This window comes from Zootoca vivipara, chromosome 10, assembly GCF_965207765.1.
Source record: "Zootoca vivipara chromosome 10, rZooViv2.hap1.1, whole genome shotgun sequence".
In the NCBI taxonomy this organism is placed as follows: Eukaryota; Metazoa; Chordata; class Lepidosauria; order Squamata; family Lacertidae; genus Zootoca; species Zootoca vivipara.
In genome coordinates, this window is record NC_142593.1 from 61,925,791 (window position 1) to 61,939,388 (window position 13,598).

The 13,598-nt window shown below is 54.6% G+C and overlaps 1 protein-coding gene across 8 annotated transcripts in view; it reads left to right on the plus strand.

The window, feature by feature from the left end:
- The first annotated feature begins 555 nt into the window (after positions 1-555).
- Positions 556-13,598, plus strand: part of LOC118077095 (phospholipid-transporting ATPase ID) — an 87,718-nt gene continuing 74,675 nt past the window's right edge. The window contains exons 1-2 of one of the 8 annotated variants that reach the window (XM_035100440.3): positions 556-800; positions 11,545-11,626. In XM_035100440.3, coding sequence (XP_034956331.2) covers positions 714-800; positions 11,545-11,626 — 169 coding nt within the window. In that variant the 5' untranslated portion in view covers positions 556-713. Of the gene's footprint in view, positions 801-5,357; positions 5,674-5,788; positions 6,009-6,163; positions 6,184-11,544; positions 11,627-13,598 lie in introns of those variants that run through there. The other 7 variants (XM_035100444.3, XM_035100445.3, XM_088652788.1 and 4 more) reach the window with 7 other exon arrangements.

The following is a 13,598-nucleotide window of genomic DNA, read 5'->3' on the forward strand; positions in this document are numbered from 1 at the left end:
TAATGCCCCTCCAGTATTCTGAAGCATCGCTGTGGAGTTAGAGCAGAACCCTCCTGGCTAGTAGCCATCGAGGGCCCTCTCCTCCTCCGTGAATTTGTCAATCCCTCTTTTGAAGCCACCCAAGTTGTTGGCCAACCCTTCCTGCAGTGGGAGGGAGTTCCATAGTTTAACCCTGCGAAGAAGGACTTTCTCCAGACACTTCCACATGCTACTCCTATCCAGGCTTAAGGAAGCTCATGACACGTGGAAGCTTGCTGCTTTACCAGCCCCCTCCTCTGGACCGGCCCTCCTTTTCGTCCACTGGCTTTTGGCAGAGGATCCGATGAATGCACTCTGGTGCTCGCCCCAGCTCAGCCCCTCTCACTTGCGCACCCAGCCGCCAAGAGGGGTGTGAGCTTTTCCCAGGGCTGCAGCCGAGGGACCTCTGAGCAACAGCCCTCGGCTCAGTGGCAAGTCCAACGATCAAAGGCCTCTATTTGCTCAGTGCTGCTCTGTGCCATCTCCCGCCCTCAGGTGCAGGAAGTTGGTGAATCCTCCCCGCTCTCTCTGCCGCCAAGGTGCTCCTGAGCTGTGCTGCTGCTGCCAGGATCACGGCAGGCACTACTGGGGTCTCCTGGGCAGGGTTGCTGTGCACTTGGGGGCATTAACGGATTCTCAACAGGACTTCCGGCTGCACCCATTGGGAGCTGCATGCATGCCTGAGTTTCAAAGGAATGGTTATATGGTTGCAGCCAGGAATCGTCTTGTGCTTTTCTGTCGGACGACTACGGAGGAAAACAGAAGTGCCTGTGAGCCGCCAGGTAAGTCTGGTCCCCTGATGGCCTCTGGAGGTGGAGGGGGCCTCAGTGCCCATTGGCCTGTCCTGGCCACCCAATAATCCCCTGTTCTTCTTTCTCACCTGGAGCCTCCCCTGATGGTGTGCGGACTCACACGCCAGGCTGGTTCAGGGGCTCATTCAGCTCCTCTTTACACATTGCAGGGTTCACACCTGGCCTTGCAACAGGTGCAGGGGCCGGTCCCCAGCACCCACTAAGCCTGGATTCCCTCACTTTTCTTCTCCCTTCCCCTGCAACAAGTAGAAAAAGATGGTGAAAGGGAATAAGAAGGCGAAGACAGTTGAGGTTTGTTCCCTCAGGCCTTCTGATCAAATGAGCAAAGGAGGAAGCGAGGAGGGTCAGTGGGGCATCATTTGTCTTCCATCCGTTGCAAAGACCCTCCTATTCCCAGGCCAGTGAGGCTTGGCACCATTCCCCCCCCCCATGGCTTCCTTTTCTTTATTGAACATGATGTTTACATTCCATCTTTGCATTGAACAAGACAATAAAAAGGTTGAATTCATTTCAACAAAAATAACAACACTGGAACCACACCAGCAGCAAATAAAAGCAGCAGAAGGAATCTGCCCCCAAACCCGAGGTGCAATAAAGATAACTCCCACTAAAGATAAAAATCAAGTAGCAGCATAAAACAGGGCTGGTTTATGGTTCAAGGCATGTGTAAAAAAAATGGTGCTCATACCCCGGCACCTGAAACTAAGCAGAGCGGGTGGCAGGTGAACTTTTCTGGTGAAGGTGTCACCACAGAAAAGCCCCTGCGTTGGCTTGAGACCAGCCGCTCCACTGTGGGTGGGGTTTGCAAAGAAAGGAGTCCGCTGCCAATGGCCTCAACCTCCAGGAAGGTTCCTATGGGAGCAGGTGGTTGGTCTCATTACCAGGATGGCCTAAGCCAGCTCTTTCCATTGTGCCTGGAAGCACAGCTCTCAGGCTGACGGAGCGTCATTCATGCGATGCACCACAGCTCTGAGCTTCTGCAGCCAACACCGCCTCTGGCTGGTGAACTGTTGCGCTGCTGCACCCTGTGGGCGTCCGCCCTGCGCTTGAGGTTTCTTCTGGAGCTGAGCTTGTGACCAAGGTGGTTTTCTTGCCAGTTCCACTTTGTAGGAGCTCCCTGCTTTTGCTCCTGCTACTCCTCTTCCTCCTTTGTTACGCAAAGCTTCACAAGGACGGAGGAGCCCCCATCTCCCCCACCCCCTGCTCTTCAGCTCCGAAGGCTCGTGACCAGTTCCAGGCAACTGTCTCTCCTACATCTTGCTCCCGTTTTTCAGAGCTGCTTCTTTCTCCGCAGGAGCACCATCTCTTTGATTTATGCCTCCTTTATCTCCTGCCACTCTTCCAGGAAGCTCAAGGTGGTGGGCCTGGCTCTTGCCCTCACCATTATCACACACACACACACACACCCCCGCAGGGTAGGCAGTGACTGGCCTAAAGGCCACCCGGTGAGCTTCATGGCTGAGTGAGGATTTGAACCCAGCTCTCCCAGGTCCTAGTCTGACACTCTCCCTCCTGCACCACACTGGCCCTCGTCTTACAGATTCTTCTAGCGAAGGCTTCCTAGGGACTCAGGCAAGGGCCTCCTTTGTCCTCACAGGTGATGGCATTTGCCAGCTTAAAAGTTTCCTGGCCCCCAAGTGACCCTGGCAGAATACGATGCCAACACTCCGCTGCTCAACCCTCCTGACCCTCCTGAGTGGCGCACAAAGCCAGATTGAATGACAAGGCTGAAACTCTTCCAGTAGTGGAATTGGGTTGCCTTTGGGGCTCTCGCTCTCTCCCAGGCACCGGAATATTGCCTGGTGCTGACTTATGGGGGGTCTGAGGTGTGCAGGAGATCGTGGGGAGCCTCAGGCTATGAAGGAAGCCAGACGAAGGGGAGCGCAAGCAGCTCAAGCCTAGCCCTGAAGCCGACCGGGTGCTGCTTAGAGCATGTAATCGGGCCTCTCCCCCCCTCCCATGCGGCAGTGACACAGGCTGTGAAGAAGGCTCCTTCCGCACCTGGCATGGCACCTCCTGGTGGTCAATGGGTGCAAAAGGCACCTGGCGCCTGGCTAATTTTGAACACTGGGGGAGAGCTCCCTGCGCCCTCCCTGCCTCGCCATTGATCTGAGAGGGAAGGGTGGGCCGGGAGGAGCCTCTGGTCTGGCCAGGGATTTGAGCTTGGCCTCCAGTTCCCCCCCCCCTTGCTCCTCTTCCATGCGCCCAAATGCCACCTGGGAATAAGGTTCAAACGCAGGTATCCTGTAGGGCAGGGCTGGGGAACTTTTTCAGCTAGGGGGCCACATTTGCTTCTGGGCAACCTTCTAGGGTCCAGGTGAAAAGCGAGTGTAAAAATGAACATGGATTTTACTCTCACACAATAGGCTTATTCCAATTCACATTTGCGTCTCTCTCCTCCTCCTGGCAATCTCTAGGCAGCAAACACACTCGAGGAGGGTGCCAAGCAGGGCTGGTGTGGCATGGGAATCCCAAGGGCCAGAGAGCAATGCCTTGAGGGCCACACTGAGTTCTCATCCTTGCCCTAGAGGAGCCTGAGGAGAGGACACGACTCCTGCATTTTTGCATCATTCCAGAAAACACCTAACTGGGCTGGAGGAAGGAGGCCAGTTCCCGTCTGGCAAGAGGGAAGAGGCAGGGCTGCCTGGGGGCTGTGCCACCCATCCTGCACACGCTGCCAGCAGGCATCCTGGCTCCACCTGCTGCTTCCACAGAGCTCTTGATTATCCGCGCTGCTTTAACAAGCTCCACTGTGCTGTTCTTGTCTCTCAGGCTTGAGTAGCCGTGATGATATTCCCTCGCGAGGCTCCCCTGAGGATCGCCAGAAAATGTGCTTTGGCAGGCTGGGCTGCATCTTGGCTCCTCTGTCATCTCAGGGAGCCCAGCAGGTGCCTCCAATAAAGCGATGGAGGGGGCTGGTCTGGGGGGGGGATTTTTCCCAGGCTCCTCGTGAGGCTTCAGGGGTGCCAGGGAGAAGCCTAGCCCAGCAGCAAGACCCAGGGGAGGGAGACAGGCAGCCAGACCCAGCACAGGGCATAAGGAGAGTCGGCTGCATCACACCAACGGCCACTCAGTCCAGCATCCTGTTCTCACAGGGCCAAGCAGATGCCTCAATAGGAAACCCATGGGCAGGATCTGAGCCCAAGAGCAACTCCCCTTCCTACATTTTCAGAAGCATTTCTGCCTCCAGCTACGGAGGCGAAACAGAGCCATCCTGGCTAAGAGCCATTGATCGCCTTCTCCTCTTCCTATTTTAAGGCCGCCTGAGTTTGTGGCCATCTCTGCCTCCTGCGGCAAAGCCTCCAACATTTCTCCAATGAAATTAGGGACGTCCCATTCCATAATGATGATTGGGGCCGCCTTAAACATATCCGGCGCTGTGGTGCAAAGCTCCCTCCGGCGGTGCCCCCCGTTTCCCAGAGTTTTTTTAGGAAGGACGGTGCTGCCGGCGGGGCTGAAGGAGGGAGGCAGTGGCTGGAGGACAGCTCCTCCGGCAGGAAAGAGGTGGAGGCTGGACACGGCACCTCCCGGCTCAGCTGGCTGCTTCATGCCACGGTGGCCACGGCAGACAGAGGCTCCAGGTGTGGCGCTGCTTTGGCGCGGCATGGCGGAGGCGGGTGATGGCAGCAAGCTGATACTGGGGGACGCCGCGTCCAGCCTCCGCCTCTTCCTTGGGCGCCCTTCAGAACTTGGCGCCCTAGCGCCCTGTGCCACTAGCCTCTATGGGTAAGACGCCCCTGATGATGATTTTACTCTTTAAACCCCACATATCTTACTGGGTTGCCCCATCCACTCTGGGCAGCTTCCAACATATATATATATATATATATATATATATATATATATATATATATAAAATTAACAATTAAAAAAAACCTTCCCTTGCCTTCCAGCGGCTCGGGGGCCAAATAACTCCATACCCTCCAACATTTCTCCAATGAAAATAGGGACATCCTAAGAAAAAGCAGGACATTCTGGGCTCAAATCAGAAACCGGGACGGCTTCTCTAAATCAGGGACACCCCTAGAAAATAGGGACCCTGGGAGGGTCTGCTGCGGGAGGGAGTTTCGCAGTTTATCCATGCTGAATTTCCAAACCTTCCGCTTCATCGGAAGCCCTCGAGTTGTAGTGTTAGGAGAGGTGGAGAAGGTTTCTCTGTCCCCTTTCTCAAGGCCAGTCTTCAATATATAAACTTCCATCATGTCGCCTTTCCGCCTTTTCTCTAAACAGAAAAGTCCCAGATGCTGCCCCTTTTCCATTTGGGGAGCCTCTCCATCCCCTGGCTCATTTCAGTGGCTCTTTTCAGAAGGGGGCAGTTGCTTCCCAGAGTGGCGGCTGGCTCGTTTGGATGCCCTTCCTGCTCCCCACACCTTGGCATCAGCTCCCTCTTGGTCCTTCTGCTCCAGGCTCCTGGCCTGCAGGGTCTCTGCCTCTGCCTCAAAGCCTGCTGGCTGCTTTAAGGAAACAAGCACCCTTTCCCTATCTACAGGAAGCGGCGGGGGGGGGGGGGCTGACAGAAGCCTTTGGGCCTGAGGCCAAGACCACAAAGTGGAGCAAAGAGGAGGAGGAAACGGCAGAGCCCAACTCCTCTGCTTGGGACCTGGAAGAGCTGGCCAGGCTTTGCCTGGCTCTGAGCCCCTCCAATTGGCAGGTCTTGGGGGTGCCTCCTGTTCCCCATAGCTGTGCCCCCCTCTGCTCCCCTCCCCATAACTGGCTCCACGCTGCGCAGAGTCGGGGTTGGACTAGGGAGGGGTGAAGCGGCTGACACATCTGGAACTTGGAAAGGGCCCATGGAGGCGGAGGAAGTGAGCAGCCCGGCTGCAGGGAGGCGACGCCTTGCAGGGTAAGATGGGAGCTCCTGGGGCGACTTGTTTGCCTTCCTGTCAGCCCCAGATGTGACCCAGCTGCTGTCTGAGAAGAGGAGGAGGAGGAGGAGTCGCTGCTTGGGCAACTCTCTTCCCACGCCTACTTTCCAGGAGAGAAAGTCAGAGCCTGAGCAAATCTGGGAGCTTTGCTGGGGGGCCAGACTGCGGAGCTGTGTCCCCTGCTTCCTTTGCAGAAGCCCCTCTCTGCTCTGGGGCAAAGGAAATGCCACGGGGCATGTTTGGGCTCCTGCAGAGGGTTTTGGCGTCAAGGCAAAGGAGCAGCAGGGAAGCCCATCCTCCGGCGGAGAGCAGGGTATGTTGGTCCAAGGCAGGCTGGAGGCGCAGCCAGGTTCCTGGCCTGGGTTCAGCTGGGCGCGTGGTGGCAGCGAGGCCCCTCCTGAGCCCTTGGGAGGTTTCCTTGCTTGGAACTGCAAAGGAGTTTTTACAAGCAGGATCCACTGACAGTCTAGCGCTGATGTCACAGAAATGTGAGTTGGGCTTTTGCTGGCTGTCGTGGGTGCCGCTCTGCTCCCCTTGATTTTGCTCTTGCTAAGTGGCCAGGATCCTGGATCGTCCCTGGCATGAAGAGCAGGGGGAGGGTGGAGGAGGGAGACGGCCGAATGGAACGGAGGGAGACATTTGGGGAGCCTTGTGGGGGCCCTGGATCAGGAGGCCTGCCTGGGGGGGATACCCTGGGGTCGGGACAAAGGTCCTGGACGAAGGTTTCACTTGGCAGTTCCAGCCAGCGAGGGGAGCTACCCCCCCTCCCCAAATTACACTTCTAGGTTGACAAGGCAGTGGAGCTTTGGCCAAGTTGGGGGAAGAGAAATGTGGCTAAAAGCCCAAAGCTGGGGGACTGGATAAAAGGCAGAGCCTTGCTTTAATCCCAGGCCTCCTCAGATCAGACATTTGTGTGTGTGTGTGTGTTTCTTTTTTCTGCACCTGCCTCCTGGCTAGTGAAGCCAAGTCCGCTCGTTTCAGTCATTTGCCTTTGATCTGACGGACTGACGATGTGAGTTTGCATGTTAGCCAAATGCTTTACTATTTCTGGGACCGCAGGGGGGAATCATCGAGTCATAGAGTCGAAAGGGACCTCTGAGGGTCATCTAGCCCAACTGCCTGCAATGCAGGAAACGTCCCTGACAGGTGACCTCTACCTAAAAACTTCCAAGGAAGGAGAGTCCGCCCCCTTTCACCGTCAAACAGAAAGTTACTCGGAATGCAGGAGGCAACTTTCTATCAAATAGGCAAAAGCTCCTGATTGGAAGGGAGAGCCTTTCTCCTCTCTCTGGCAGCCACATGGCAGAACCAAAACAGCCTCTCCAAGTCAGAAAGTGAAGGGGACTCATTTTCTCTCTCGACTCCTTTCCCTTTTGCACTGTCTGATGATTCCCAGGCAGCCCAAAGCAACGCTTGTCGCCTCCTCCTTCCAGGCTTATTATTCCTTGACGGATGCTGTTCCCAAGAAGGCTCAGCTGGTGCTTTCGTTATATGTTTTAAGGCACCAGGCAAAGACTTCCCTCTATATCAGGGGTCAGCAAACTTTTTCAGCAGGGGGATGGTCCACTGTCCCTCAGACCTTAGGGGGGGGGCAGACTATATTTTTTTTGGGGGGGGGGAATGAACGAATTCCTATGCCCCACAAATAACCCAGAGATGCATTTTAAATTTTAAAAAAATCACATTCTACTCATAAAAAACATGTTGATTCCCGGACCGTCCGAGGGCCGGATTTAGAAGGCGATTGGCCAGCATCTGGCCCCCGGGCCTTAGTTTGGGGACCCCTGCTCTATATCCTGGCCTTTGGCCTTTAACTCTCTGTGGCCTTTTAGAAGTGGGTGGGATGTTAAGTCGCTTTGGGTTGCCCTGGGCAAGATGAACAAATTTAAAGAATAATATTTGTTGGCATTTGCCTGTCTTGAAAGACAATGGAGTGCACCTCTGGGGGTGAAGTTAAACCGCTGTGCTGGCAGCACTGGAGTGACCTCCTTGGGGTGCAAGCCTGGGCAGTGTGTCTGGAGGTCCTGGGGCTGCCCAGATGACAAGACCCCCCCCCCCTTGGCCTCCCTCATATGGTCCAAAGAAAAGCAGAGGAAGATGTTGGGCACTAGCTTGGCTGTCAGAGTGGCCAGAAGGAGGCATTCAAGGCGCCATCCAACCGCCTTAGGGATGCCACTCCAGATTTGTATTGGGTTTCCTCCTGAAGCCTTTCTTCTGAAGAAATCCCACAAGGCAGCAGAGGTTTAGGGTCAGAAATGTCCCTGCCTAAAGAAGTGTAGCGTGTATCATTTCTCTGGCAGAGATCCCCACAGCTCTAAGCAGCCGGTAGGTCCTGCTTATACGGCCTCCACTCCTACTTATTTTTTAATTGACCTGGATTTCTGGCCTGCTGGGTTTTGGTTCTGCCAAAATTATAGTCTTACCGCAGCAAGCAGAACAGAATATTTGCTGGAGCTGCCGGTGTTCGAAATGCTTGGAAGGACATCTTGGAAAGTGCATGAGAGTCTTCTTTCGGCAAAATGATGTGCAAAACGGAAAATTAAAAATAGATTGGGTGACGCGGCCAAAGCTGGAGCCGACCCTGGACAGTGGTGCAATCTCCAAAAAAGGAGACATTCCACGATGCTCCCAGGCAGATGTCGCTCAACTAGATAATTTATTATTTCTTCATCCTAATACGTATGAGAGATGCAGCAAGGCTATACCAAGGAATGAAACAATTTATCAAAACATTTCAAATGGAGTATTTTTTTATAAAAAAAAACCACTGACAGAAGTAGAATCTCTCATTTACTCTATCGAGCATCACAGAGACCGTTAACCGTTTCCCTCTGAGCTACTGAGTGACTGAGCTCACTTGGGAATGGCTTGGGCTGGTTTGTGTGAATAAAGGGAATGAGTTTTATTCTTTGGAATGGAAGATTTAAAATGTAGTTTGGCTCTTAAGCAAATGGATTGTTTTTACACTGCTTATCTGAAGCCCAAAGCAGTGGACCTCTCATAAAGATATCTAAAATATACCTCCTCTTAATTCAACTACCAATCAAAACTAATCTTCAGACTGAAGACATTTGCTTTGCTTTTCTCTCTTGCAAGAGGCCTTTTTAGTTCAGGGTGTCCTCTCAGGCAATACTTTTCAAATCAACTATACACTGCTAGCCCCACCCCCCCACCCCCCACCCCGGGTAGCAGGGCATTACCCATTGTGAGAGGCTGTGCGGTCTTTTGTAAGACTTGGGCTTCTTTTCTGATATGCACGAGGCACAACCAAAACTGTTGCCCCTCCCAGCTCATCTCCAACACTCTCAATGCTGCGAGGCTCCTCAGCCCCCCCTCTCTCTGCCCCTTTCTTCTAAGAGTCCAGTTTTCTAGGGCTTAAAGCCTGGCTTGATTTTTAATATGCTAAATCCAGTGTCTGGTACCCAGGAATTGGGGGGGGGGTGTCCAAGCAAATTCATAGCAATATTTTTAGCAGGCCTTGGGAAATAGTACTGGCTGCATCCCTCTTGCTACTGTCAGGGGTCAAGGACCAGCTCTCCCCGGACATCCTTGCACTCTTGCCCTGCTGTTGAAGGTGTGTGTCCTAGCTTGCTTCCCATCATGTGTCCGGAATGTGGTTTGCAATCCCTTCCAGAAGCAGAGCAAAGCAAGACCTTCTGGACAGGTCTGGTGCCGGCCTCTGCACGGTCTCTGGGGGCTTCCCTCCCTCCCTGCTGGAGCTGAGCAGGGCTAGCTAGTTGCCACCACGTCCTCAAGCGCCATTAACGGCGACATCGCGGCCGTTGTGCAAATCTGTTTCAGGCCCCAGCTGCCTATTCTTCCCCCTCTCTCTGTTTCTGCAGAGGAACAATCCCTGCGCACTGGAGGGGAACAGTATGGCCTTTAATTGCTGGGCTCTCCTGTTACTGCAGGCGGTTGTCTCGGAAGGGGTGGCAGACGCCTGGTCGTCTCTGGTTACTTGTCACCTCTCTGGGCAGGTAACAGTATAACGGGGTTAAAACACTAGACGAAGACCTGTAGCTGGAGGGAGGGCGGCTCTTGCAGCCTGGGGCAGGGAGACAGAAGGCTTTGCCCCTGCCCTGGTCCAGAGAACCCTCCCCACCAAGGCTCTTTGCCCCAGGATGGAGGCTAGATCCCATTTGCCTTTAAACTGTGGATGAGGAAGCCTCAGTTTAGCTCTGTCTCCTCCCCCCTCCTCTTGCTGTCTCTGTATCTGAGGGTTGCCTGGTCCAGGGGCCAGATGAGGGGCCCCTGCCCCCCAATTATGGCAGGGGCAAGGAGGGTGGGGGGTGAAAGACTAAGAGGACAGAAGAAAGGAGGGGAAGGGAGAGGAGAGGGGCAAATAATGACTAGCAGCACACATCCCACCTGGCCTGATGTGGCTGCTTGGTGTTCCTTGAGGGCTAGTAGCTTGCGAGGCAGACTGGACTCCCTCAGAAAGGGTGGGTTCTCCTTCCACTGGAGGATTTCAAGCAGAGGTTGGGTGGTCGTCTGTCAGGGATGCTTGAGCTGAGATTCCTGCCTTGCACGGGGTTGGGCTAGATTGGGGTCCCTTCCAACTCTGCAATTCAAGGATTTCAGGTGCTGCTCAGGAGACTCCTGGCAACCTGAGATTTGGCTTCTCCCTGTGATCTGCAGATGGAGCTCTTCCTTGCAACAGCTGCTTGCCTTGTGGACCACCGACCTCCCTGTTTCCCCCTGGGGGGCAACGGCCTTTCGCCTCTTTCAACTCCCTGAGGATCTCAGGCAGGCAGGTGGGGCCGGGTGCTGCTGCAGGAGTTGCAGGGGGCCTTCAGGCGGACTGGGTGCAGGCAGGGTGCTGGCAGCTGCCTCTGCTGCTCCCCTGCTGCTTTCTGGTCCTTCTCCACGAGGAGCTCCCTTGAAACTCCAGCAAAACAGATCCCTGCATGTTGGCAATGGGGGCGGCTTCTCTTAGCACCATAGTATTGCTTGGAAGGCTTATCCACTGCCTTTCAGGGCAGTTGCCTCTCGACCTGTTCACTTTTTTTTATTCATAAAATTTATACACTGTTTGATTGTTTTAAAAAAACCTCAAATTAGTTTATGAAAAAGACAAAATGCTCAAATTATCATAAGAAGAATTGGCAACAACGATTTAAGACTTCTGAAAAGTTAAAGCAGCAATAGACTAAAAGCAGGTTAAAAATTAGAATCATAGAATCATAGAGTTGGAGGAGACCACAAGGGCCATCCAGTCCAACCCCCTGCCAAGCAGGAAACACCACCAAAGCATTCTTGACAGATGGCTGTCAAGCCTCTGCTTAAAGGCCTCCAAAGAAGGAGACTCCACCACACTCATTGGTAGCAAATTCCACTGCCGAACAGCTCTTACTGTCAGGAAGTTCTTCCTAATGTTTAGGTGGAATCTTACCGCACCAGCCGCACCGGAATTGCCCCGGCCTTCTGAATATCTCAACAGGCTTGCCTAAGCAAACATGTCAAAAAGGGTTCAGTGAAGGCACTGGCTTGATTTCGCTGGGCAGGGAGTTCCTCCATGTTGTTCTCGCCCTCATACTGCTGCTCTGCCCTTTTGGGGAGGCCGGGAGGGTGTCGCTTTGCCCCTCCTGCCTCTCCACGCTGAACACCTGGGCAGGAGGACAGGTGAGCGACGGGCCCCCAGGTGGGCTGCAGCACACAGCCACCTGCTGCGAGGCAAAGTGAGGAGCACAGGTGAGCGGCAGCGAGACGGCCGCCCTCCTCCTCGTGGTGCTGTAACCGTACCTGCCCCTTGAACTGTGTCTGCTTCCTCGGAAACAGGGCTGAGCCGCCTGGCCGGAGAGGCAAGAGGCGCCCTCGGAGTCAAGGTCCTCCTTTCTCTCCCTCTCCAGGAACTCCAGAGCAGACTGCTGAAAGGACCTGCTGGGATGCCGCTCTTCGGATTGGGGCCCGGCCAGAAGAAGCGGCTGGAAGGTAAGCAAGCTGGTGGACTCTTGCGGTGGACACAGTTCCCTGGCTCTTGCCCGATGCCCTGCAAACTCAGCTGCTGCCTGGCGCTCCATCCATCCATCCGTCTCTCCGGCGGCAGGACAGAGCCTGCACCTGCCGGGCGTCTGGTTACAGTTCCCTGGCTGGAGCGCGGAGCCCAGGCCATGTGCAAAGGAGACTGGTTAGGCAGCCCCTTCCCACAAGGAGTGGGGGGGCAGGGGGGTTTCTCTCCTGAAGAGATCAGATTTGTGGGTCGCAGAGATGTACGCGGAACACCGGGCTTGGTCCAGTCGCTTTGGCCTGGGGAAAAGAGCGCCTTGCAATTCATAGAATCGTGGAATTGTCGCGTTGGAAGGGATCCTGAGGGTCATCTAGTCCAACCCCCTGTTCTCACAGTGGCCAGCCAGAGGCTCCAATGGGGCTCCCTCAAGCAGCCCCTCCTGTAGCTTCCAGCAACTGGGATCCAGAAGCAGGGCTGCCTCTCACTATCAGTGCCCGATTAAACCCTGTGGAGGCCCCTAGGAAGTTAAAATCCCAGGGACCCCCTCCCAAATGATCTCCTCATCTTTAAAATTTTCTTTCAAGACCAAACAATATTGTTTTGATCCGTTGCCGTGGGGCACATCAGCCGGGGCCTGCTCTGCCTGTTTAGTAATCCGGCAGAGCTGAGCCGCCCTGAGAGTGGCCTTGAGTGTGGAAGTGCTGGCTCTGTTCCTGTCCTTCCCTCCGTCCTCCCCGTGTGATGGGGCAGCTTCTGCACGAGCCCAGCAGCCTCCTTGCTGCAGAGGTTTTCTCTTCAGGCTGGGGGGGGGGGCAGCAGGAGCCCTGGCCTCCCTGAAGCCCTCGGGTGCTTTGCCGTTCTCCCTCATGCTGCCACATGTGCAGGGAAACGGGAAGTGGAAGGAGGTTTGTGGCCCAGCCAGAGAACCTGGCCTCTTTCCCCTTTCACCTCTCACTTCTCCTCTGGATCTTCAGGGTGGGGAAGTGCAAGGATCACGTCCGAGAGGGTGGCTGGACCTTTGGGAAGCAAAGGAGGAGAATCTCTCCCCAGGGCTGCTCTGTGGCTTTGAGCAAAGTGGCTTCCTTGAACTCCGGCAGTGCATTTTAGTTTTTGTGTGTTGGGAGGGGGGGGTGCGGAGGCTGAATTTCTCGTTTTGTGCTCAATGGGCAGCTTAAGCAAGAAGAGAGGAAATTGTGCAACCTAATGCCAGATCATTGCCTTCTGATTCCTCCTCTGGAAGCCTTTGACTTGTCCATGCAAAGTCCCCCTTCGCTCACCCTCGCCCTGGCCAAGACGTGCCCCGTTTGGAGATTGGTCTGCCCCTTTCATGCAGGAGGGAAAGTGGGGCTCGGTTGCTCCTGCGAGGCTTATTTCTCGCCCACCCCTCATCTCAAACTTATTTCTTGCAGGAGAGCAGCCCAATAGGAAACCATAACCCGAGTTTCGTGTGAAGCCAACAGCCATCAGTTGCGGTGGGCGGTGGGCGGGGGGAGTCAAGGCTGCCCACTGATCTTTATTCCAAGGAAAGCTTACCTATATTTCTTTGTGCTGTGGTTTAAAACCGTTTAAACACACACAGTTGATAGCACACATGAACCAGACCTCAAATGGCTTTCAAAACACCCTTATTATGTAACAGTGGCGCCATAGCTAGGTCCCCTGTCTTGCAAGCCCTCTTTTGGGTCCTTCTTTTCTTCCTCCTCCCTCCAGCCTCTCCTGGTCTCCCTCTCCTTCCAACTGTCACCAACTGACTTTCCCTTTCTTAGAACTTTCCCAGCGCTCTCTTCCTCAGACCCCTCACCCACATCCTGTCAACTCAGGAGAGGGTGCCTGGCACCCATTCTCCCACAACCCCCACCCCCACCCGCTGGCTGTGGCTGGAGGGAGTGGCTGGGCTGGGCTGAGCTGCCCTCCTAGCGCTGCTGCCAGGCCTACCTGGGGAAACCTCAAATAAAT